At 39.0% G+C, this 25,863-nt stretch overlaps 2 protein-coding genes across 6 annotated transcripts in view; one reads left to right on the plus strand and one right to left on the minus strand.

The window, feature by feature from the left end:
* Positions 1-24,016, minus strand: part of GTF2H1 (general transcription factor IIH subunit 1) — a 38,465-nt gene extending 14,449 nt beyond the window's left edge. Inside the window, exons 1-11 of one of the 3 annotated variants that reach the window (XM_078383862.1) lie at positions 23,857-24,016; positions 23,678-23,765; positions 16,154-16,325; positions 14,802-14,994; positions 13,955-14,117; positions 11,933-12,026; positions 10,543-10,692; positions 4,476-4,555; positions 2,908-3,038; positions 206-293; positions 14-102 (exon numbers count right to left, since the gene is read on the minus strand). In XM_078383862.1, the coding sequence (XP_078239988.1) occupies positions 14-102; positions 206-293; positions 2,908-3,038; positions 4,476-4,555; positions 10,543-10,692; positions 11,933-12,026; positions 13,955-14,117; positions 14,802-14,994; positions 16,154-16,307 (1,142 nt within the window). In that variant the 5' untranslated portion in view covers positions 16,308-16,325; positions 23,678-23,765; positions 23,857-24,016. Of the gene's footprint in view, positions 1-13; positions 103-205; positions 294-2,907; positions 3,039-4,475; positions 4,556-10,542; positions 10,693-11,932; positions 12,027-13,954; positions 14,118-14,801; positions 14,995-16,153; positions 16,326-23,386; positions 23,405-23,492; positions 23,621-23,677; positions 23,766-23,856 lie in introns of those variants that run through there. The other 2 variants (XM_078383861.1, XM_078383863.1) reach the window with 2 other exon arrangements.
* A 105-nt stretch (positions 24,017-24,121) lies between these two features.
* The window catches only part of HPS5 (HPS5 biogenesis of lysosomal organelles complex 2 subunit 2), a 45,887-nt gene continuing 44,145 nt past the window's right edge, over positions 24,122-25,863 (plus strand). For 2 of the 3 annotated variants that reach the window (XM_020810901.3, XM_078383860.1), the window contains exon 1: positions 24,122-24,255. The gene's annotated coding sequence lies outside the window, so the exon portion shown is untranslated. The remainder of the gene's footprint in view (positions 24,256-25,863) is intronic. The other variant, XM_078383859.1, reaches the window with a different exon arrangement.

Genomic DNA, 25,863 nt, shown 5'->3' on the forward strand with positions numbered 1-25,863 from the left:
CTACAAAACATACCTATCTGATTTCTTTAGGTTTAGTGCAATAGTCTTCATGCTGTTGTTGTTCTCTAGATCTTCATATTCAATAGATTCTTGCAGCTTTACCTGAATGACAAGATATGGTCAAGGGATTGAGAAATTCAACACTAGAAGCAGGATTTCCACGCTTTTATGTTCCTTTAGGGATTACATGGGCAGGCGGCTTTACCTTTTTTAAGGGTGGCTGAAAGAAATCTGAATCCCTGGAGTTTCCATCCATACTGCTGGTCTCATTGCAGTGATCATTTTGTGCTTCTCTGAAAACCATGAATTAAGCATTGCATTAGTAGCTATGAAATCATTCAACGATAATTTAGATACATCTGCACACTGCATGAACACGTTTGCTTGTGTGCTGGGCCAGGTTATATTTTACACTAGCTTTACTTTATAGCAGTTTTTCATATATTATTCATTTTCTGGTTTCATTTCAAATTTTCATTTATATATTACTACAGGAGTTTCCAACCTTGGGTAACCCAGGTGTTCTTAGACAGCAATTCCCAGAAGCCTTCACAACCAGCTGCACTGGACCGGGTTTCTGGGAACTGCAGTCCAAGAACACCTGGGCTAACCAAAGCTGGGAACTACTGCATTACTAGGAGTACAAAGAAGAGTATGCAAAACTTTCCTGTGCAATTGAATGTGCCCTCTTAACATGCTTCACTATTACATTATTTTATTCAATCTCTTTCTTCTTGTCTTTACATCTGTATTCCAAAGTCTGCGATTGAAAGTGCTGCACATAATATTCAGCATGTGGAGCAGAGCCTTTCAGACCAACCCCGATTTCAAAAGCTTTCCCAAAGATCACTGGATCTACCAGAATGGCTTCCCATAAGTCTTGAACTTTTTGCCAGACAAAAAGATGTAATTATTTCTGACTCATCCTGTATCTGTAGCTCCCAGGGCAGAACATGATAGTTAGATCTGGCAAGGACAGAGACTATGAGTTATCTCCAAGTACAACAGCCACCTACACAGCTACTCTCACCCACAAATCTGTATTTCCTGTAGGGAGCTCCATGTGCAGTTCAAGCCATACATACAGTACTTCATATTGAGATATTCTTCTCCCTTTATCCCTTGGATTTCTAGGGCGAGGTAGGGAGAATAAAATCAAAAGATGCCTCTGGTTGCAAGAAAAGTAAACTGATCTATATTTTCTCTTTAGGGCCCCTCTCAGGTCAAGGCCAACATTCAACTGCACATGAAAGTTTTATATCCAGGAGTTTATATATTTGTCTTGAATGGGATGATAAGAGAGATAAATGTACTAAGACATGTTCTATTGTGACAATATTGTTCCTGGACTTCATTATTTCTAACTGGAGGTATGTACTGTATTTTTCGCTCTATAAGATGCACTCCCCCCCCCAAAATGTGCGGGGGGGGGAAGTGTGTGCGTCTTATGGAGCGAATATTGTAAAACAGCCCTCCCCAGGGCCCAGCGGCCTCGTGGGGGAGACTCCAACGGGTCCGAGAGTGCTTTCCAGGACCCTTCGGAGGCATAATGCCCCCTCCCCGATTGTAGAGGAACAACCCTTTTGCCACCTTATAAGCCTTACCATTTTTACAAAGTGGCAAAATGGTTATTCCTCTATTTTTAAACACAAAAACTGTTACTGCACTGCTTAGGGCAGCACTGGATTCACAGGCTGCCACATGAATCAGACAAGCCTACAGTGATATAACACTAATACTATTTAGCCCTGTGCAAATAGCTCTGTTGCCAAGTTATTCCTTAAGACTTGTGGGGAGAAACAGATCATTAAAAAAAAGTGTAACAGGCTCTCCGAAAATTTTATTTTGATAAATAAATGTTCAATCCTACATCTGTCAGTCTTTTTTTTTGTGACAAGACTTTCTAAGCTAGGTCAATATTTCTAGTAAAGATATATAATCCAACATGCAGCAGATGGATACTCTCACTCCCTGCTTGGGTTTTGCTAGCTGTAGTTTGCCCAGCCCAGCAAACAATAATGTCTTATAAGCAAAACATATGGAACTGCAACAAATGGGAAAACCATGATTTAGACAGAAAGCACTAACCACTGTTTGTCAATCAGGATGCAAAATAAAACAAAACAAAAAACAGAAAGAAGGTAATTCAGACTCCTATTATGGATTTTGTAGAGTTTGACATGGAAGGTGCCAGAGAAACACTATAACCCTGCAAAGAAAGCAATTATAAAATGTTTGAAGACATTCTGCACCATAGGAAATGGAAGAAAATTTGAAACCAGAATCTGTGAATTACTAGTTTTACACACAGTCTACAGCATGAGCTGTAACAATAGCACGTTTACCTTATTAATTTATTAATACATTAAAATAACCTCTGCAAAATCACTGTTTCAGACATTCAACGGCAACATTCTAATGTTTATTTTAATGTATTTTAATAATTGTTTATTTTCATTTTTCATTTTTCTTTTCAGCTCAGCTTCATTTTGTATTTTAATCTTGTTACTGAGTGTTTTTACTGTAAACCACCCAGAGCAGCCTTTGGCCATATGGACAGTGTAAAAAATGCAACAAAAATAAAATAAAATAACCATTAAGGCTTGTAATTTTTCTCTAGTTTTCAATGGCTAGCATATCCTTTCCCAACAGGGCACCACATGGATTCATTTCAAATTTTAGAAATCTTGATTTATCAAGGAAATCTTTTTCTTCCATTAAAGGACTTCATGTCTTTAACACTTTGATTATAGTGGACCATAAACATGGGCAAATCGTTAGTGAGCAAAAGTGATCAGAGACTATGGGTCCTGCTTGTTTTATCTGAAAACATTTTGGGCAGTAAGTGCCGGGTAGGTTGCTTTCAGCACTACAATTCTTGTGTGATTGTTCTAGGATAAAACTTACTGTTTTCTGAGTCCAGCTGCAAGGACCATGGCACTGTGATGGTTGAAGCGTTTTATAATGGCAGCATTGCTATTCTCCTTTATTGATTTTGTAGAGTTTGACGTGGAAGGTGCCAGAGAAACACCATAACCCTGCAATTATAAAATGTTTGAAGACATTCTGTACCATAGGAAATGGAAGAAAATTGTGAATTATTACACACGGTCTACAGCATCAGCTGTAACAACAGCATGTTTACCTTATCAATTTATTTAAAATATTTTCATCCTAACCTTCTCCTTAAAAGGACCCAAGGCGGCTTACATCTTTAAAAAGACAGTGTTTAAAAGCTAAAAACGATAAGCATACAAATATTTAAAAAGAATTATACAAGTATTATATTAAAAATGGTACATAAAATCAACACTAAAACACATTTGAAACAACAGAGCACAACAATCCATTTAAAAATCCCTCTCAGACCACCAGTCACCAAGGAAAAGCCTGCCTGAAGAGAAAGGTCTTTGCTTGCTTGTGGAATGACAACAAAGATGGGGCCAGTCTGGCCTCCCATGGGAGGGAGTTTCAGTGTCTGGAGGCAGCAACGGAGAAGGCCCTCTCCCATGTCTCCACCAAGTGTACCTGTGAGGGTGGTGAGACTGAAAGGCCTCCCCTGATCATCTTAATGCCCAGACAGGCTCATAGAGGGAGATGTAGTCTTTTAGATAGCTTGGACCTTACAAGGATTCATTCCTGTACGTATGATTAATCAGGTGAAGCCATTAAGCAGATATTTCAGTTCTCTCCTCTGCATATGCACATTTGGCCCCTATTTTCCAAGAAAAGTATCATACTACTGGTGCTGGAAACCAAATTGTCCAGTGCCCAATACTGCTTTTGAACTAGCAAAATGGTTTTCAGGAAATCTGTTCCCAATATTCATTAAAGCAAGTGAATCTGCTTATCTTGAAAACTACAAGGACACAAGCACCATATTCTCTCCCTTCTAATACATACATACATTGTATTTTCCTTTGATCATGATGTTCTAAACTTACAAAGTAATAGTACCTTTAACATCTCTTAATTGTCTGTTAAGCAAATCAAATATGCATTATTCCTTAAGAACATCTGTGTTGTAGGATTGGACCAAAGCCCATTTATTCTAGTATTTTCTAGGGTAAAAAAACAGCCCTCAAGATTTGATCCAGTCCCTGTAGACTACAATCTACAGAGATGCTGACAACAGAACCAAGAACTACCATCAGATGGACAATGGTGTTCCCCTTATCCACTCTCAAAAAGTGGCCAGGACGAACCCGTTTCACTGTGTGTAGTGTGGTACTTCAGGCACTTTGGCAAGGTAAGAGTCTGTACAACCTTAGAGCTGGAGAAGGGATAAGAATCATTACACAGTTTCAGGGATGGCTGCAACACACCTCTGTTGCACAAAAGCTGAAGAATGAAGTTTCTTATATTCCTCATGTTTGGCAAAATAAGTAACATGTCAAACTGAATTATGGAACTCCAGCAAGATGTTCTCTGCTTATTCTTAATACTTTTAGCAGTTACAAGTCATCTGTACTTACCTCATCCAATGATTTATCTTCTAAAGAAGTTAAATCTAATAAAGGATTTTTCACCCCTTGAGACACCATGGTTTTTAATCCTAGAAGAAATTTTTTAAAAAAAATTGGATAAAATGGTATGCCACACCGAGATAAATCCTGCTGAGAAATCCTGGGCTTGGTAAAACAATCATAAATTTTCCTAATATCAAACAAAATTCAATTGATGAATGACAACAGTTTGAAGAATCAATTAAAATGCTCAGTCAGTACTCAGCCTGCGGTAGGCTTTGTTATTTCCCAACTAGCACCATGCAAATGCCTTTACTATAGCAAAAAGCATGTCCATCTGAAATAATAAGACATATGCTTCACCCCACATATGCTAGAAGACTTAATGTAGCAGATGTTAAAAACATCTTAGATGACTTCACTGCTGCTCTTCATATCAAATAAAATGCACCTGGCCCTGCTAGAATGTGCAGTATGTCAGGGTGAAGGATACACCAGGGAAATGAAGATGACGGGAGCCATTGCATCTACTTTGCCCAATGCTTCTCTTCTCAATCACCACTACCTGTCTCTGTTATTTGCTGTGCCCACCATTAAGTATAGATTAAGGCAATTGCACCAAGGTTTGAGTGGAGGTAACACAGGGCATGTTGCCCAGGGCCTTGTAAATCTGCTGTCCTGAACGCTGGGACTGGGCATAGTAGAGTTTTGTTCAATGGGCACATATCTTGACCTCTGACCTGTCCATCAACATACTCATCAGATCAGCCCATTAAACCAACTCCTTCTCCAACTTCATCAGGAAAAAATATCTCAAATAAAACTGAAATGCTACTTGTTTCACGGCTTATGGCAGTAACATATGCTTAAAAACAAAATCTGAAATTTCAGAAAGAAAATCAGAAATGACAATATAATTTTTAAAACAGGTTGCCATGAAATTTTATTTTTCATTTTCCTGACTTACCCTGACCAACATTTATCAATTTCCCTAACCACCATTCAAATATAACCACAAGTTAAAAGATGAATAGGTCATGTTGCATTAACCCAAGAAATGTTCTACTCTACGACTACACAAGTCTCAACTGTAAAAATATTTGTCAAAGAGATCAAATATCCATTTCTTTCAACATTAACTGCAGCAACTTCTATTTTGCAATTGCACCAAAAATTACACCAAGGTACAAACTTCAATTCAAGTAAACTCTGAATGCTAACAAATGACATAACATTTTGTTACTGTTTTAAAGGTACGCAAAAAATTGTATAAACATTCTATCTAAAATGGTTTCTCTGAAACTGCATTACGAAACCTATAGTTTTGAAATTGAAGTAAAAATTAAGTTAGAAATAAGAATACAAGTACTCTGTTTTTAAAGAATAAAGATTTAACATATAAAACTATCACTTCTACAATTTTCCCTTTTTATTTTGTAACTCAGTTTCTCATCAATTGTTTCCTCTCCCATTTTCGCTTCTTCTCTCAGGTTGTTTTTTTTCTTTTTAGCTTTTTCAAGATGTTTAATTTGTCCCTCAAGTTTCTTCTTTCTTCTGAATTTCTTGTTGCTTATGGCAGGGGTCCCCAACCCCCTGTCTGCTGCCCGGTACTGGGCTGTGGCCTTGGCAGGACCGGGCCAGAGACAGATCTCCCGCCCGCATGCATGTGCGCGGGGGGGCCCCACCCATCTGTGCATGCACACGAGTGCCCCTGCCATCCGCATAAGCATGCCCCGCCCCCTGTGAGCATGCCCCACTTACCTGCGCATGAGCGCCCCTGCCCACCCACGCATGTATGAGCCCTGCTCACCCACCCTGCTCACCCGTGAGTGCGGGTTTGCCCTGCCCCCTGGAACACATCCCCAACAAAAAGGTTGGGGACCACTGGCGTATGGTGTTAAGTCTCCAAGTGTGTAGCATTCATGAGCATGCCTGACTAATGGCAACAAATTCATATTAATTACAACAGATGCAAGCCCTCCACAGCTCAAGAGAGCATCATAAATGTGATGCTGACAGACAACATTTTCTTCATGCGAGTTCTCAATTAACACTGACTTATTAACTAAAAATCCACTTTCAACAGAAACATTTTACCATGAGACAGGATAAGGCACATTTTGACAATAAGTCCACAGGTCTGAGAAACCTTTGTTGGACATCAAAATACCACTGTAAAACGTATCACTTCATCACTTTGTTTTGCAGCAAAACACTAAATCTACCTGTTCCCTTTGAACCATCTTATTCAAAGCTTCATCAAAACAGATAACAAATATCTGGCATTGTTTCAGTAAGATCTGAGAAATATGGTGCTAACCCAAAAGCAACACATACACTGCATTTATTTTTCCAAGATTAAACTGCTGCGCTATCTGGCTATCTGAGAACTTTCGCCTGAATAACTCATCGATATTGTTACAAGAGTTAAATGACATCTTTCTTCATCACCTGTTGCCAAGCCCACAGGCACTCTACTATCCTAACACAGTTCCTGATTACATAGGCAGCCAATACTAGTTTATGTGGTGGGTAATTTGTTGCCATCTTCATCACTCTGATCATGTTTTCCAGTTTTTGCAGAGGCTATCTCTTCACCCTCTCTGGTTTTACTGTCTGAACTTGTACTTGGCTTTGAACCTAAACATACTGCGATGGACTGCTGACTTGATTTAATTTTCAGGTTCTTCTGATGTAATGGTCCTTGTGCATGAGACTCCACAGCTAATTCCCATATTACTTAATTCAAAGTTTTTGTAGCACACTTTACAATAACCTTTGCATTTCTCTCCAGCAACTGGTGATAGCCCTGGAACGAAGTCAGGATGAAGTCTGAAATCCTGCCACTGCGTATTAAAAATTGTCCTCTTGGAAGCCATCTTCAAAATTTGGATTCAGATACAGCCATTCACAGAACCACCTGCCTGACACAAAGATGTTAGCAGATTTGCTTTTGGGCAAGTAGCAACTTTCCAAGCTGTGAAAGTTTCGCTTTCTGATTCCAGAAAGTATAGGGAGCAAATTACAGTAGCAGCAAGAAAGAAGGTGGAATTTAAATGCTTGCAGATAATTTCTGCAATCTAGAGAAGCAGACAAACCCTCATTTGCAACCTTTATGGATGGGAGAAGTCAGGGAAGAGGGTGAGAGCGCTGGTACTCTATAAACTCCAGCAGGAACAAGCAATCACATTTGAAAAATTTACTTTGCATGGTGCAGAGTAGAAAGTGCTAATCAACTGTGAAATCCAATAGCAGCAAAACTCATTTGCAACTCCCTGCTGGGTTTAGCAGGAGACAAAACGTCCATTCCATACACAAGCATGCCTCCAAAACATGCTTATCTTTATATGTAAGTTAAACACAGTACTAACAGGTAGGGCTGAAAACAGATATTTAAAGTTTGAATCTTGCTAAACCTTTAAACTAGCCTTCCTTTGCAAATGCTACAGGCAGACCTTGAAAATAATGCAGGGCCACAGCTCAACGAACACATTAGGCTGGTTGCTGGGGGTGGAGCTGGGAAATGGCATCATTAAGTTTTACTTGTATTCTGCTACTTCGCTATTCCAGTTGCCATAAGAACAGATCATGCTCTTGCAGCAGCAGGTCAAAAATCCACTGCTTGAATATATTTTGATCACAAAATCCCTGACTTTCCCTGACCAATGTCCATTTTCCTGACTTTCCAGAAAGTGGCAACCCTGTAAAAAAGCAATGTGACATCCAAATACATTTCTAATTCGATTTAGAAAATCTACAGGTTTATTTCATGTTAAGATGATGATGGAAGTGACTGCAATACTTCAAGCTAAAAAACAAACTGACAAATTCAGATTTTAAGAAAATATTCTTTCTTTCAACTATAGGACTGCATGATCTGTGACTTTAGAAATGATTCATTAATGACTTGAATGCATCTAAGCTATCTTCAGCTTTCTCACGTCCTTGCTATTCATTCCTTCAAAAAAAAAATTGACTGGCAACACCTGAAATGCCTATCAAACACATTAAAGTTATTTACAACATGAAACACATTCCTATCTTTATTACAATATGCTTTTTAACAGCACTATCAGCTCAAAATGGAGTTCTAAATTCTACAATGCACCAGAGGCTGCAGCAACAGAACAACGGAACCTTCTTCTCATAGAATCACAGATTAATGAAGTTGGAAGGGGCCTATAAGGCCATCAAGTCCAACCCCCTGCTCAATGCAAGAATACAAATAAAAGGGTATCTGCCAGGTGGTTATCCCTTGACCACTGCCACCTTGAAATTGACTCTGGAGGCTTCCCAACCACTACAACACGTTTGTGGAGATTGGCCTTCTCATAATTCAGCTAATAATGGTGAGACAGCAGATGTCCCTGCTGCATTCTAGCCACACTTTACAAAGATTGTAGTGTAATAAAACAAACACTAGATTGTAGTGTTATAAAACAAATTGGTGTGAGAACACGGGGTATTTTCAAAACTCCTCAACATTTCATGTCTTACAGAAATCCCCTCAGACATGAACATGTTTATCCATGAGGCTATTCTTGCATGGGCCCTTCCTTCTCTCCAAGACCGTCAGAAAGAACAAACTAGAAACTTCATCTACAAATTAGAAGCTGGAAGTCTTGCAGCTAACCTTCCTCCATTTCCTACTCAGAACATATCACATTTTATTTATTTATTTATTTATTTATTGGACTTATATACCGCCCCATAGCGCTACAAGCACTCTCCGGGCGGTTTACAATTTTTAATTATACAGGCTACACATTGCCCCTCCAGCAAGCTGGGTACTCATTTTACCGACCTCGGAAGGATGGAAGGCTGAGTCAACCTTGAGCCGGCTACCTGGGATTTGAACCCCAGGTCGTGAGCACAGTTTTAGCTGCAGTACAGTGTTTTAACCACTGCGCCACGAGGCCACATCATCTACTGTATATATCAGAGGTCAGAAATAAAACTACATCTGCTCCAGTCTGCAAGACTAAGACTAAAAACTCATGAATTTACAAGCAACAATATTCAGCGAGGTGAAAGAACAACTTAACGGGGCAGAAGAGGTACCCAGGAACAGGCTGTTAACAGACAGACAAAAAGAGGGAATGACAGAACTATACTGATTGCAACCTACTGTGTTTACCCATGGTGAGTTCAAGGGATATGTGCCCACTAAATTTTTTAACATGCACTCATTTTTCCTTCATTTATGCTGGTCCTTTCTACCAGAATGAAGTACAACTTATGACTGAAACATTTCTTGAACAACTTCACAGGTAGCTTCACAACTACTGTGGGACACTCTTTCACTCTCATCCTTTCTGTGATACAGAAACAGCAATTATAATCAGAAAAATAGAAGATGAAACTTTCTACCTTTTAGAGTTATATATGGCACTCTTGAAAATCCTTCTCAGGAAACAAGTACCATGGAAGTCAACAGAACACAAGTGAACACAAAGTCCAGACATGGATTTTCATCCATGAAAGCTCACACTGAAATAAAATTATCTCTAAAAGTGCTACAATATTTCACATTCCCCTAATTTCCACCTTTCTGTTTATCAACATGGTGAAAGACTAGCAGAGCTGTATCTTTGGAAGTGGATTAGAGATTCTGTACCCTAAACTCAGAGTTCAGAAGCCGATGTTACAGTGGTACTATAGCACCAGAAAGATGGAGCTTAGCTTACCTTGCCTGCCTCCCATAGCCCTTGGTGCTGTCTAAAAATCTGTGCTAAATAATTTCCCAGACCCCCAGAAGAGGTTTTTTGGGAACACAGGGGGCTGTATTGAGGAGGAGAGTAGTAGCAACGGCCCTCTTCAAATGTGCTGATGGAAGCAGTTCCATCTACTCTGGATGTAGATGGGTCCTAATGGAAGTTAGATAGCAGTTTTGGATTCTTAAAAGGAAAGAGAAAAAGAGTTGCATACCTTCCCCCAATAAATATTTTAGTAATTTCAGCAACAGTTCATTTTGAGTACAGTATCTAAGTAATGTGACTCTACATTCTATTTTGATTCAAAATAACAGAAATTTGCTTAGAAACCACTAAGTGTTGCTGCCCAGAAATAAACATACCCTTTTCATCCATCTTGGCACATTCTGCGAAAAGGTCTTTTGATCCTGCATTCAATCGATCCCTATGAAAATAGTGAGATTGGAAGAATCTTGTCCAGAATTCTTTCTCTGTCATAGTGTGAGGAACATTTTCTGCATACTTCAGTTTTACTGTAAGTATAATAAAAAGGAATATTAATACTTGAAAGCTGTACAATAATTCCAAATTCCTTATCCTACATTTATCAACCACTTTTTTCTCTGTTCTTCATTGCAAGAGATTTCAGGATGGTGTACAGCATAAAAGAAACACAACACTGCAGTTCAAAAGCAGTACTGGACAGATATAAAACAAGGGTGGCACTAGACATTTTGATCCTTGAGAGATACATAATATAGTACAGAACAGAAATCTAGAACAGAAACTATAAAGTCAAGCAGCTCAATCAGTATTGGACAGAATCTTTCATCACAATCAATGGCAGCAAGGTAGCTTACGGGATACAGCAGGATCCATAAAAGACCCAGTTCTATCCTCCAATATCTATATGTTGATCACTGCTTTTCCTTGCACCTGCCAGTTACATTCTCAAATGGCAACATGGGTGTTTTTGGAATGTATCACATCAGTGCAACAATATACACACATGGGAAGTACACAGTTTGCCTGGATACAGACTATCTGATAGAACTGACAGATCCCTTGAGAACCACTCAACTGTATTTATTTTGTGCTTAACCTATCTCCCTGCATGTTTAGAAATGAAAAGTGGGAGACAATCTAGAGAGACAAACTGTACAAATCATGATCAAAGATAGTGGCAACCCTCATTTTAAGATTATGAATTTCACTTGTAAAGCAATTTAGGCACACTCAGCCATCATACTTTGTAATTCTGAAATAATGACATCAACCAAGAAGAGATTCCATGAAGGACATTCACTGTAAGGTACACTGATCAATGGACTGGATTTAAACTTTGATTACGCCAGAAGGTGCTCCTGCTATCAGAATGGGGCTTGTGAGATTTTTACCAGTTCCTCTTCCTCCTGAACCTACTTGCTCCCTTTTAATCTTCTTTGGAGAGTCCCCCAATCTCCCTCAGGACAGGCTTCTGGAGGGCACAAGCAGCTGCAGGAGCAGGAGGGAATTGGCAAACAGGACCCTTCTGCATGATCAAATGCCTTCTGTGGATGGAAGCTCTTCTGTGTGCAGAAAACAAAGCCTGGCTCTAACCAACTGTGAGTTAGCAGCCACAGCAGAAGACGCATGATTAGAAAAAACCCACCTGACATGAGTTGCTTTTAAAACTAAATGGGAATAATATCTTCAAGTGAGCAACTGAAATGCAGAAAATTTAGAATTCAGATACTACAACTGTGATACAAAAGTATTAAAGAGACTACGTACCTGCAGGATAAGTCCTAAATATAGATTCAATAATATCTGAAGTCAAATTATATCGGAGGCCATTGCATCCATCTGTTTGAGGTCGAACATCAGCCTACAAGAATAAGATAGGAATGTTTAAAAAGGTTGTCTGGTATTATTACAAAAGTCAAACAACCAATGCCAATATGTGTAAATGTGGCTCCTTATCCTTCATCATATACTTATTGAAAAATGGAGCTTATACATGTTAGAGACTGCACACATGAACCCTCTTCTTCATTACATATTGTAAACATTGGGGAAGGATGTTGAAATCCAAGGCTTATTTCCTTATTCTTATATGTCAATAACACATTTAGACAAGATGATGGCATTTAATACTTACATAGAAATGGAAAAGAAGGACTGAAGATAGAATGGATGTTCAACATGATACAACATATTTAAACTGTTTTTCTATTTGCTTATTTATGCATTCTGTATGTGACAGCAGATAAAACTTTTCTGGAATCAAACAGAGATGAATGACTCTTGTGCTCATTTTTCTCATGGTAAGGAGAGTTCTGCATATGTGCAGAAAGTTCTATAGAACTGCTTCTAAGCCAGAGTGTTTTTTTTTTGAAGGGTTAGTTTTTTGTGTGACATTAAAACGCTATCCCATGGCTGCACATCTATGTGAAAGGTATGAGCTGCCTAATCGTGGCCCCTTTCTTTATCTAATCATGCACTGCATCATAATACTATTATAAATGATGCAATACAAGCAACAGAAAAACATTCACATATCCTGGTTTCAGACTGTTTAACATGTTGAGAAATAAATACCTTGAACTTGGGGGGGAAAAGGAGACAGGGAAGAATGCATCATGTTTTCACAGTGACCAGGCACAGTCAATCACCTGGCTACCACATTCTAGATCTTATTTTTCTATATGCTTTTCATAAACAATCCATATCCATAACACATTCTGTAATCTAACTAGAATACTACCAAGGCACAGAGTACTGTGACCAAATACTTCTTCCACAGGGTGGAAATACTACACTAACCATAGATATTGCTAGACACTGCATGCCACTTCAGTATATATAATACAAAATGCATCAAGAAATTCATAATCAAAGAGTAAGCACATTATACATATTAGCAAGGAAATTTACAAAAGATTATATCTACAACATTTTAACAGCTGGATTATCTTTTTTTTTACTGGATGGCTTTTTTGAAACAGGGCAGGTCACTTCATATTGGTGTGGCACCTAGTACGACAAAGCCTTCTACTCACTATCAGTTCTACTACGAAAGGTCTCAGACAAAACAATGGGAAGTACAATTTAAAGAGTTAGGGACCTTTAGAGATCAACATTTGAGGAAACAAGATTACAAGATTATGAGTCATGTTTCTGCATGTGCCAAGAAAATATTGTGCACATTCCTGGGCTTTTCCCACCATAGTACTAACTCCAGAAATATAGGAACGTTCTGGAGTACAGTACAGTGCTGTATGAGAACTACATGTGAAAACACAGATCAGTGTCCCACAGAAACTTCTTATTCTTATTCTTATTTATTGTATTTATACCCCACCTATCTAGTCATTTCGACCACTCTAGGTATGCTGTGCCAGTGGAATTGGGGTTCTCTTCCCATCTCCCTACTGTTGCAGTTTTTTGTGGTACCAAAAGCCTATTCTGTAACATTTTCCAGACTTCTGAAGATATTGGATCCTGGGCAAAAGACCCTCTCTATAATAACAAATACCAGAGAAAGCAGAGCTCTTCAAACTCTGTGACAATTTTTTGAAATTTTGTTGGACTTACAGCTCAAAAACATATGCATTGTTCAAGCACACACCATTAGACATAAAATACTTTTTAAATTCAATTTTGAAGTAAAAAATTTATTCCACCACCTAAACGGTTTTCAGAACATTAACAACTGTGATTTAGATTTTGTCTTAAATTCAGGCTACAGTAAAATCTAAGATGAAAAATATTTTTTTGCTATCAAAAACCATACATATGACTTGATGACCATACCAGAAAAGCAGCAGAAATGCCAACATCCTGCTTATTTGGTGCTGAAGAATTATCCATGGTATTCATGCTTAAACGGTTGGCCCAGAACTCCTCTGCAGTGATCACCTGACTCACAACAAGATCTTTGTAAAGCTGAAACAAAACAGGATCTTCTTGCAGCATTCTAGTAAGAGAAAATTTTAAATGTTTTAATACTTTTAAGTTTGCTGGATTCTAGAAACTAGGAATTCTGAACAAGTTACAAGGAGTTGACACCCACACTACCTTGAGAGTCAAAATGTGACATTCCGGTCACATGATTTGGTGTGCAATTTAGAATCTGAATGGCAACCTGTTAACTAACACCAATTTGCTGTCATGATTTATACACTCAAACTTATGCTGACATAAATCCACAACAAGATTTTGACTATTGGGTTTTTTAATATATATATCACCTGGGAATTCTGAATTTGCAACTAAGTCCTAAGCACATTTGCTCAGAAATCATTATGAATCAATTCAAGAAGGTTGCTCTCATTGCATCACAGATCTAAGCAATTCATCTGTGTACGCTCTTCTCCCAAGGAAACTGGCTTGATTAAAACAGAAAGTCATTTATTAACCATTAAATGAAGAAATAAAAAAGCACAACAAAGATTCAATGTATGTTGTCAGAATGCACTGTTTATTCCTGTATAAAAATCAAGCCCGGTAACTGTTACAATTACTGGTAGGCACAGGAGCTCCCAAGGCCTTAGCCATGAAAACTCTGGCAGCATTACACTGGAGCTCTAACAAATTAACAGGAATGGCTTGTGCTACAATTGACAGCACTGTTGACCCTCCTTTAAAATATCATCCTTACCTGTTTTTCTCCTCAAGTTCTTTATTTGCTTTCCTTTTGAACTTGGGTAACAGCTGCTGAAGAAGATCTTTAACAGCATCTCGCTCTTTAACTGCTGTACTTTCATTAGAAAAATGGAAATTGGTTGTGTCTCCTGCGTGCAGTACCAACTGAAGTTGAATCTTAGCTTTTCCTTCAGGACTTATTTTCTGACCTACAGTTAAAAACATATATATCATTTACATGTCCCTCCCCAAAAGAGTGTATTTGTAACAATAAAGTTACTGTCTTATAACCAGAGATGTGCAACGGATTTGTCTCAATTAGGAGCTCAGCTGGTTTCAGGCCAGTTCTGCTCTTCCTAAGGAGAACTTAAAACTGAACGTAAACCCCATGTAATGTTTGTAAGAGGTTCACAAAAGCTGAGTCTGCCTGTAAAGACATAATTTCTTAGGTGTTTCCCTTAAAAACATTGCAGATGGGAAAGAGAGAGGATATGGGCTTGAGTGAGTGATATTTCCACTTTCTAATCATAGGGCATATTTTATAAGAGTCTTCCTGTCATTATTTTCTGGAGTGTGAATTAGGCAAAAATGTGTCTGCCTTTCTTGCTTTCCTGATATTTTTATTCGATGTGATTGTTATTCGATGATTATGCACATTTTTGTATTTTTATTGTATTTTATTGCTTTATTTTGTATTGGAAACCGCCTAGAGTGGTCTGGTAGTCCAGACAGGCAGGGTACAAATAAAATAAAATACTGTAAAATAAATAAATAAATAAATAGAGTTTTTCAACATATAGAGCAAGAACAGACAAAATGAAACCCTGGCCAATTTTGCTATTTCTTGCAATCTATGTGATTCCAAAGAGGTACAAGGGCAGAAAATTAGCACTCAATGGTCTACTCAATGCAGAGAGGGCACAAACAGTTCTCATGCTGTGCCATGTTTAATTGGGCTTACTGCCTTCTCACTATTTATTTAATGTAAAGCATTTTTAATTTTTTCCTGCCCCTTCAAATGATAATTTCACCCATTTTTGTCCTCTGCAATGTGCAGATCTTTCAGTGGTAACTTCTTTATGTTTGCTCCTCTTTAAAGCTTCTTCCTTAATACTAGGGAGTTAATTCCACCTCCACCACTTTCATCACAGAATTAGAATTGAATGATATCATGCAATACTTTGTTCTGACTTTCTCCCTTCCCCTTGGTTCTTTAGGGAACAGAAACACCACTGAACAAAGAGAAGCTAAAAATCACAAACTATTGGTTAAAGTATTTTAGTTTTTAACAGAGTCTGTTTCAATACTAAAGGAGAGTTGCAATCTGAGATAAGTGTTAGTCATTCAACAGATAGAGCTATGACTTACATTTTATATCTGCATACATATGGCTGATTGTGAATCGGTCTTTGCCTTCAGGTGCCCAAGCTATTCTCTCAGTCATTAGGTAAAGAGCCCCATCTTGTTTCTTCTGACGCACCTTCTTCACTATTAGCAATACTTCTTCAGATGATGTTGCCATAATGGCTACAAATGTACACTAAAAAACAAATATCCAAATCATATTTCATATAATTTGTTTTTCTTAAGAGAGCATTTAGACTTATTTCAAAAGCTTAAAATGTTGAAATAGCATTTTGTGATTTATGTTTTAACTCATTTCCAACAATGTAGCTAAAATATAGTTTTGAAGAACCCCTGCCTAGATAACTGCCGTTAGCAGTGACTTTCTAAACAGTTCAATTATAATGAATGAACTATTACCTAAAAATACTAATTAAAGAGCAAAGAAGCAATACATATGCTGAAGAACTATACAGAAGAGCAAAGACGGCAGATTTCTTAAATTATTCTTCTTGATAAAGAATTTTTAATGAAGTGAAAGCTGTTCTCAACACAACTGGAAAAATAAATTGCCAGCTATAGATGGAATACCAAATAAAAATCTTTCCAGTTACAGAGACTGCAGAGACAGATTCAGTCACAATCCTAACAAAATGCCAACAAAACTATCTCAGATTAGAAACACTCAATAAAGATTGTGATTGCAAAGAAAGAGGATGCCACGGCTTGTAACTATAGGACTAGTGCATTAGGTTTTTTTATACAACAAAATAATGCTCAACATTTCACAATGAAAATTTTTACTATACTTTGAGTAAGAAATGGCAGAATCTGCAATTAGATTCAGAAAGGGAAGAAGTATTAAGAGATCATATTGCAATTATACACTGGGTACTGAAGTGTATCAAATAACTGTAGTGAAAAATCAATTTATGCTTCATAGCTTACAGTAAAGCCTATGACTGTGCACACAGTCTTCAGCTGGCAAAGGCAGCACACAAAGGAATATTTCCGGCACTTCTGGCTTGACGCTGTGATGGGACAGCAGCAGGAGGACACAGCTCCATCTCCTGGGCTGAATTTTGACCTGTTTGCAACTCCCCAGGGGGGTAAAACCACCGTGAAGAGGTACCATGTTTCCCCCAAAATATGACAGGATCTTATATTAATTTTTGCTCCAACAATGCATGGGGGGGGGGAGGAGGAGGAGAGAGAGAGATAGTTGAGGGATCTGAGGTGTGATTAATCTGAGTAGTGAATAGTAACCTGTGAGATTTAAATAGAAGATTGACGCTTGATGAACTTGAAGTAAATACTTATGAATTATCAAAGAAACATTTGTAATTAATAAACCTGTTTTAAGACAAAGTGAAAACTAAATGGACCTTCATCTTTCCTAAGTAAAGTACGTTGATTTAGTGATCAACTGATGGCAGCATGTGAAATGGTGTTGGTTTGCCTTCATGTGCTCTGTGTTTGGAAGAGAAACAGGGGCCACGAGGGGCAAACATCACATTTTTGGGGAAACAGGGACTGTCACCTTATGTCCAAGACTGGATTCGAATTTAACCCTAAAGATGATCAATCTATTAAAGTAGACTTATTGAAGCAATTATTGATGAACTGGGCTGATTACTTTAAAAAACTGGACATCTTTCATTTGGAATACAATTATTTGACATCTGGGAAGAAACAAAATCTGCCCTTCAAACTATTTAAGAATTAGTGAGATCCCACAACGAAGAGGCGAAATTATTCAATGAGCAGTTAAGGAAGGACTATATTCAACAGGAGACAGGGAACAATGAACAAGGAAATATGAGGGTGATGGATGATGTATGCCAACCAAAGGATGGGCTGGAGGAAATCAGAAAAGAAAATTTAGGAGATTTAATTCTAACCCTGAAAACAAGGAGAATCTTACATGTGCTAAGGGGGGGGGAGAGAAACAGCAGATTTAATTTAAAATAGCCTGGAAAATCTATTGGAGATAGATCAAGTGCATAGAATGATCTCAGATGATACAAGGGATGGCAGAATTTTTAGAGAGATAAGAATTGGGAAAAGACAAACAAGAGGAGTTACTTAGGAAGATGTAAAGGAAAAAAATATTAAGGTGGCCCTCACTGTTGAAAGCATATATACACCTAACTTCTAGAATTCTACGGAGACATATCCTATATATTAGAAAAGGAAATTAAACTGAAATAAGGGATCGTTAATCAGGGTAAAGGCATAACATGTTGGTTCTTCAGGTGAGGTAAAACAAATAGTACTTAATTAACATATATTAGATACGATATTGATATAGACATGACAGAAAATGTGGAGATAGAATGGCTAAACAATGATATAAAGAAAATCTATATAAAATGCTTTGGATAACATTTACTATGTGTTAGGAATCTATTTAGTTATTACTGATATAAAATACAAAGTCAGATGGTTAAATTGCCTCAAAATTATATAGATTTGAAACTAGAATTGCTTTTATTAGGTATTTTACTAGAGAATTTTGAGACTATTGTATACTACCCTGTTTCCCTGAAAATAAGACCTAACTTGATAATAAGTCCTAGTATGCTTTTTCAGGATGCTCGCAATATAAACCCCACCCCAAAAATAAGCCCCAGTTAAGTGAAACTCCGCCCTCCACTATTGTGCAGCAACCAAAAGATGACATGACTGCAATTGAATAAATGTAGATTATTGTAGATAAATGTACATAAAAATGTAGTTAAATGTAGATAAATGTACATGAAAAAATAAGACATCCTCTGAAAATAAGCCCTAATGTGTTTTTTGGAGCAAAAATTAATATAAGACCCTGTCTTATTTTCGAGGAAACAGGGTAGGAGAACAATATTATGATAGTAGCCAATATTGTACACTAAAATACACATAAGATTGGTTAAAATATTTTTAAAATGTCTAGATTTTGAAGGGACAACTAAGAAGACACCAAGATGCAAAAACAAATAATTATAAGCAACTCGTGTAACACGATGTTTAACAAGTACGAACTGAATGTAGATATACTGAAAGATTAATAAAATGTTAATAAAAAAAGAGAATGCTTCAGAAAAAAAGGAATATTTCCAACCAAATCTGTTCAGTCTATAAATAGAATGTATTGTACAGGAAGATGGATTTTACTGCCCACCCGCGCACCCACCCCTTTGTGCAGGCACTCGGGTGCATGCGCGAAGTGGTGGCGGAGTGCTTACGCCGGCACTGGCACACGTGCACGTGCGCAAAGCAGCTGTGGGGGAGGGGAGTGCATATGGGGGGCATGAGGTCTGTTTTTGCAGCCAGGCCGTGCTCAGGCCACAGACTGGGTGGTGGTGGTTGACGACCTCTGCTAAAGAATGTGAGCACTGTGAACACATTTGGCTGATCCCTGGACAATGAGAGCACCGTCAGTTGACCCTTCAAGTCCAGAAGCACCACTGGATTACTTCTGATGTCAGCCAAGAACCTTTTGCCCTTGTTTTTTTCAAGCCATATCATGGAGTGAAGCCAGCCATTATCTCAAAGAAAAATAATACTTTAAATTGAATCCTATCCTTATTTAGAGAATTGTCACCCCACCCATTCAGATATTTTATGTGGCTCTAAAGACACATTTGTTTCAAACTTCTCTCATTGCTTTAATAGAGCTGTAAATTATTCATTAGTTTAAGGTTATCATGTAGCGCTATTATCATCACTGGTATTTTAAAGCGTTTTCTTCAAATACTTGTGTCTCAGCAATCAAGATAGTTTTAAAAATACTTGAAAATACTTTTGTTTAATCTGACATGTGCATTCATAATATTGCTTTATAATCTTAAATGCTTTACATTTTTCGTGTGAATTTGAGATTATATTTTGGACTATGCAACATTCATTTGCATGAATGACAGGAGGGCCTGGCGTGCTCAGGTCCATGGGGTCACGAAGAGTCAGACACGACTAAACAACAAGAACAAAACATTCGTTTACAAGAACTGTTGTCTTGTGTAGTTTTTGGAAAGGCCTACTGTGAGTTTGAACAGCTCTTTTGGAATCATTTTAATGACATATGACACTGCATCTGTTGTGATGGGATTATGAAACTCTTCCTTATTGCAGTGATTATAATATAAAGAATTCTGGTCAACTTTACAGAAGGGAAGAGTGATCAAAACAAGTTTCCATTTATGGCCACATTACCAAAGCGAGAATTTAAAAGACATGTAAAATAAACTCATAAAAATAATCATTTTATCCACCTTTTGTGTTATGTTGCTTGTCTTCCACTTCATGATTTCCTACTTGATATATTTTATTTTGTCATATTATCAAGTCATTTAAACAGCTGTGCTAATATTTAAAAAGATGGGACACAAGAGGTAATGATAAGAAATCCTATTAGTAAAGGGGTGCAAATCTCATGTGTAAGTTGCCACAACTTAAAAAGCTTAGGCATTTGCTGTTGTGTGATGGAGTCATGAGACTATGCAATAGCAATTGTCTATGCTGACTCCTTAATTTGTGGTAATTAACAGTTGAAATAAAATTATATTATGTTATTTTCAACTAAAAACTAGCCAATGTAATATAAACATGTCTGGAAATGTTATGTTATTATACTCTGCAACAGACATGTCTAATTTGTTTTCAAGACAATTAAATAGACTAGCCAAATTTGCCAAATCTAATAAAGGAAAATATGGGCAAGTTATCATATAGTGGGAAAGCATCATTCAACAATTTGTGAACAGCATAGGCTATATAAGGGAAATGTAAACTCCAGTCCCTGTGCAGTTCCAGTCCTCTGGTGTTTGTTCTGCTCCCCAAACTCCATCCATTATCCAAAGCCCCATCACCTTGTTCATCTCACTGCAAACATGAACAAGGAAAGAGGAATTCCTTGTCATCTACAATGACAGATCAGAGAAGAAGAGACTCTTCCACACTGCCTACTTTATGAACTGAATTTGGGATTCTCCCTCCCATTATTAGAAATAATATAAGTGTTCCCTTTTTATATATCCAACTGTCCAGTGCAACAGCAAGGGCTGTGAGAAGAAATTTTCTCTTCTGAAACAGAAACAGTAAAAATACGAGATAAAGCAGAACCAATGACATTACTAAAGAACACTAACCCATTCTGATGTTAACTGTCTAGGGATAAGAGGAAATTTGAAACAGAGACCAGAAAACTATTTACCACTTTACTTTTACTTTATTTGGACTTCTACCCCACCCCTCTAGACAAAGTTCACTCTTACTGACCTAAGATGGTAACCTTTTAAAACAAAATGGACAAGTAACTTTCCTCTTTGAACAGCAACTTCAATTGTTGTCTGATTGACTAATTAACTGGTGATTAAAATCTGCTCTTGTAAACTATTAGAGGTGCTCTCTAAAATCTCATATGGAGGCTCTTGTGGGTGTGAATGGATCCCAAAACGATTAAGGCCCAGACCGTTTAAGGATTTCAAGATTGCTACTACTACTTCACATTAGACATGGAAACAAAAAGACAGCCAATGTATATGATGTACTGTTAGAATCATATGCACCAATCTTTGGCCCCAAACAACAATATGTCTACCACATTTAGACATTTCTACCCTTCTTTCTCAGGTCCCAACCCCTTTAGTGAAGCAGGGGAAAAATCTTTTTTCAAAGGACTGCTGATCAGAAATTAAAGTTTTTCTCTGCTTAACAAGAAGAAAAATCTTTCCTTCTCAATACTGAACAGTGGAGAGGATGATGAAATTCCTAAAGGTGTGTAAGTGAGAGAGGAAGGGAATGAAGCAGTGGTCACAGGACTTTGTTATGGGCCCACCACACCCACTTTGAGCTCTTGCTGACATTCAGTCCCCAGAAGACTCCTCTGAGCTGGGCAAGCTACCTGGCTTTTGCTCTTTAAAAAAGAAAGCTTCAGGCACAGAGTATTGCAGATATTAATACTGTAGTCTTAAACCAAACATTTTTCTGACCATCTACTGATGAGCACAGTATCTAAGAAGGGAAGAGAAAAACTGACATTACAGAATAAAAGATTACTTCAAATAGCATCTTTAAGCTTTCTTAAAGCAGCTCTCAAAAGGTTTCTCCTGTGTGTTCCACCCAAACTGAACAGGCTAGATAGGATTTTTAAGATTATCATGCTTTTTACTGCCCTGTAAAGTAAACTTTAATCATTACTACTTTATCTTCTAGAATTACTCTACAAATCCAGAGATCACTGTATTAACCCAAGAATAATATATGTTCAAATTATAAGTATTAAAATAGTGTTATAAATACTCCCATATTCAACATGAACACCAAGATAAATTAATGCTGTAGTTTCCAAGGATGAAAAAAGTTATCCTTCTGACAGGTATTTAAAATTCCACTATTTCCGTTATGCTATAGTTTCCATGTTCCTTAAAATAGGAAAAAACATAAAAGGGGGAAATCCAGGGATTCTAAGAGTATCAAAACAATGAGGTATCTTCCACTTCTGGACTGAAATATATAAATTATTTCCTATGCAATAAATTTTTCCTCACATAAATTATGTGAATCCAAACAAAAATGTCACTCCCTCCTGTCAGGCAATACAGTACATTGCATCTTTAATAAATATTAGTAAAGAAAAGCATGAACTCTTCACATGCTTATGAGGGTAAATACACTATCAGTTGCTATACACCAAAAAAAGCTAGTAATTCAGTCAGTAGGCATTCAAAAACCTCACTAGTATTCCTCATACCAGACCATCAAACCATGATCCCTTCCTTGTAACTCACGTTACAATTTTAGATTGCAGCGTGTTACAACACTCTCTGAAAAGGGCGAGAAAAAGGGAACGGGGGGGGGGGGGCAAACCTAAATAGAATAGACAAAACCTTACTTTCCTGTGAAGCTCTATCGTGGTATTCCTATAAAATGAAAGAAGAAAAAGAAAACCAGAGGGAGAGAGAAACCGAAGACCGGCACAAAAAGCGAATACGAACGCAAACATGACAGGGACAACGGGCACGCTCCCTCCAGCTCGCCACGATATACTGTAGATTCATTCCGCCGCTCCCAGTTCTCCTCTCCGAAACGCCCATAACCACTACCCGACCTCATACAGGACCGAAATCAGAAGCACCCGTCAACCAGAGAAAAAGACGCCGGCGCACAAAATGTGGCATTTCGAGCTCCTTCGATCCCCGCCACCCGCCACACAGAAGCCAAGGCGCGCCAGGCCGCCGACCCCCCGGCACCGTCGAACCCAGTCGCGCTCCCTACTGTGCGAAAAGCTACCGAGGGGGGTGGGTGGGCTATCGCCCGCCGCTCTTCCTGCCCTGCGGGCAAATCAAGCAGCTCTGAACTTCAAAAGCAGGGCTGTACTAACCGCCTCACTGCCGGCTCGGAGAACCTCCGGCCGCCGCCAGCGCCGCTACCTCCTGGGCCATGGGGAAGCCAGGGAGCTCGTCGGGAGGACCACGTGACCGGAAACAGGATTCTCGCCCTCGGAAGGGGAAAACCTGGTCACGTGAGAGGAGGGGAATAGAAGACTGCCGCCGCCATGATACTTGCCCGCTCACGTGATGAAACCTGTCAGTCGCCAGAGCACTTTCCTGGTCACGTGAAGGCCCGTCCGCATCGCCGCCGCCATGACAGTGTCCTGAGAGGAAAAAAAAAAGGGAGGGAGGGTGACGAAACAATAATAAACGCTGTTATTCTCGCCTCGTTCCGTACAAGTCTGCCATCCGGACCTGTGTAGAGCTGTTGGATCCGTTTCTTTTCCCTTTTCCGTTCTTCTTTCGGTTCGCTGGAAAGATCCTGCTAGGCTTCTTGGCTTGCCGGCGCCGCACTTGAGGAGGGGGGGAGGGGGATCTCGTCTCCACCCAACGGCGCGAAGCGGGGGGATGAGGGGAGGGCGGAGGGAAGGAGCGAGGCGCCGTCACGTGATGCGAAGGGGGTGGTGGCTGCCGGGTGACGTTGCGCTACGTCAGTCCGGCGCGCGGGTTGCGCCGATGCGCCCCAGAAAGCGAGAGGGGAAGTCACGCGCCTGGGTTTCTGTTTAGGGGCGGGGCCGGCCTGGAACAGGAGCGGGTCTGCGCTGGGAAAGGGGACGGGAAAGGGCGAGCGCCCGGCGGCTGAAGGGAGGTCCCGTGAGTGTCGCACCCCGTCAGAGGGAGGGAGGGAGGGAGGGAGGGAGGGAGGGAGGGGCCCTGTCTTCCTTTTTTGGTGGGTTTGGAGGGTGGGAGAAGCTCAGCCAGTGGCCGGAAGGAGGGACCCCCTTGGCTTTGGCTGTCAGTTGCTTGACAGCTCCTTCCCAGGCGGGTAGCGCGTCTTTTGTTAGGAATTGCCTCTTTCTGGGCCTTGGGTGGGCACCACGCTGAAGCTCTGTCTTGCATATTATTTTTACTGACCCTCCTTTGAATTGAATAGGCACTTCATGGAAATTCTTAAGGCTACATACAAACGAATCATGTTTTTGTGATTTTCAGCTGCTTTTTAAAACTTGTTCCTAAACCGTGTCGTTGGTGGATAACTTTACTAGGACTTTCAGCAGCACAGCTGCCCTAAACTTAGACCAAAGTAGCATTTGGCAGAGTCCACTTCCTTATTCAGAGAAGACTGATCGGTAGTGTTCCCAGGGTAATCATTTTGGGCAAAATGTCAAGCAGAAGGTCTTTTAGAACCAGAACTTTTTGTGGGTTCGTTATGTGATCTTGGGTAGCTGACTTAAAAACATGTGTATTCAAGCTGTAGCTATGCTTTTGGGATGTGTCATGAAGTACTAATCCTCAGCAAGAAACTGGGAAACACACACTCTCATCTCTTTCTGGGGTGTTTCTTAGATGCAGTAAAAAGTTTTGCAGATTTATTTGTGCAAGCATTTAGCATGAGCCTGGTGGCACAGTGGTTAGACTGCAGTGCTGCAGTGAAGTCTTTGCTCACAACATGAGTTTAGTTGTGAGCTTAGGTAGCCAGCTCAAGGTTGACTCATGTTCCCATCCTTCCAAGGGTCAGTAAATTGAGTATCTAGTTGTCTGGGGTGATGGCAATCTGTAATTTGCATAATTAAAAAATTGTAAACCATCCAAAGAGAGATTTCTAAGGACTGTGGGGTGGTGTATAAGCAGGACACTTTATTTCCTTTTCCCCCCATTGTGATATGATCACTTTGGCCTCTTTGACATGAGGAAGGAGAGAGGAAGCTCCCAGGATGTACATCTTGTACTGACCAAAAAGCAGTAAGATATGTGTTTTTGAAGCCCAGAATAAGACAAGCGGACTCTGCCCCCTTCCAACTGAGCTTGGGGTTTGGGAGAAATCTTTAAATATTATCCTGCTTTTACGCTTACTAGGTGTTAACGTTGGCTAAGAAGAACAAAAGAAATAAACCTTGTATAGTAAAAACAAGAATTACAGGGAAGATACAGGTTTGCTTTTGCAGTTATTTTGGACTTCTTGTTGCTAGTACTCCTTTTTCAAAGTTACTTTGAAAGTGTTTTGCAAACAATTATTAAAGTTTTAAATTATTATTAATGCTAAGGATTTCCCCCCCAACTAGGAAGTAATTAAAGCAGGAAGTCTTGAACAAGCAGCAGTCAATTGCTGGTATTGGTGACATCATTCTTGCCATGCCAGTGGAGCAAAGTCACAGTTCTTGACCGCTGAGATATTTTTAAATATTGTAATATGTTATAGGCACAAACTACCTTAAAAATTAATCTCCCAAGCTCAGAATCTGGCATTCTAAGAGCTGCATG

This window comes from Pogona vitticeps, chromosome 1, assembly GCF_051106095.1.
Source record: "Pogona vitticeps strain Pit_001003342236 chromosome 1, PviZW2.1, whole genome shotgun sequence".
NCBI lineage: Eukaryota > Metazoa > Chordata > Lepidosauria > Squamata > Agamidae > Pogona > Pogona vitticeps.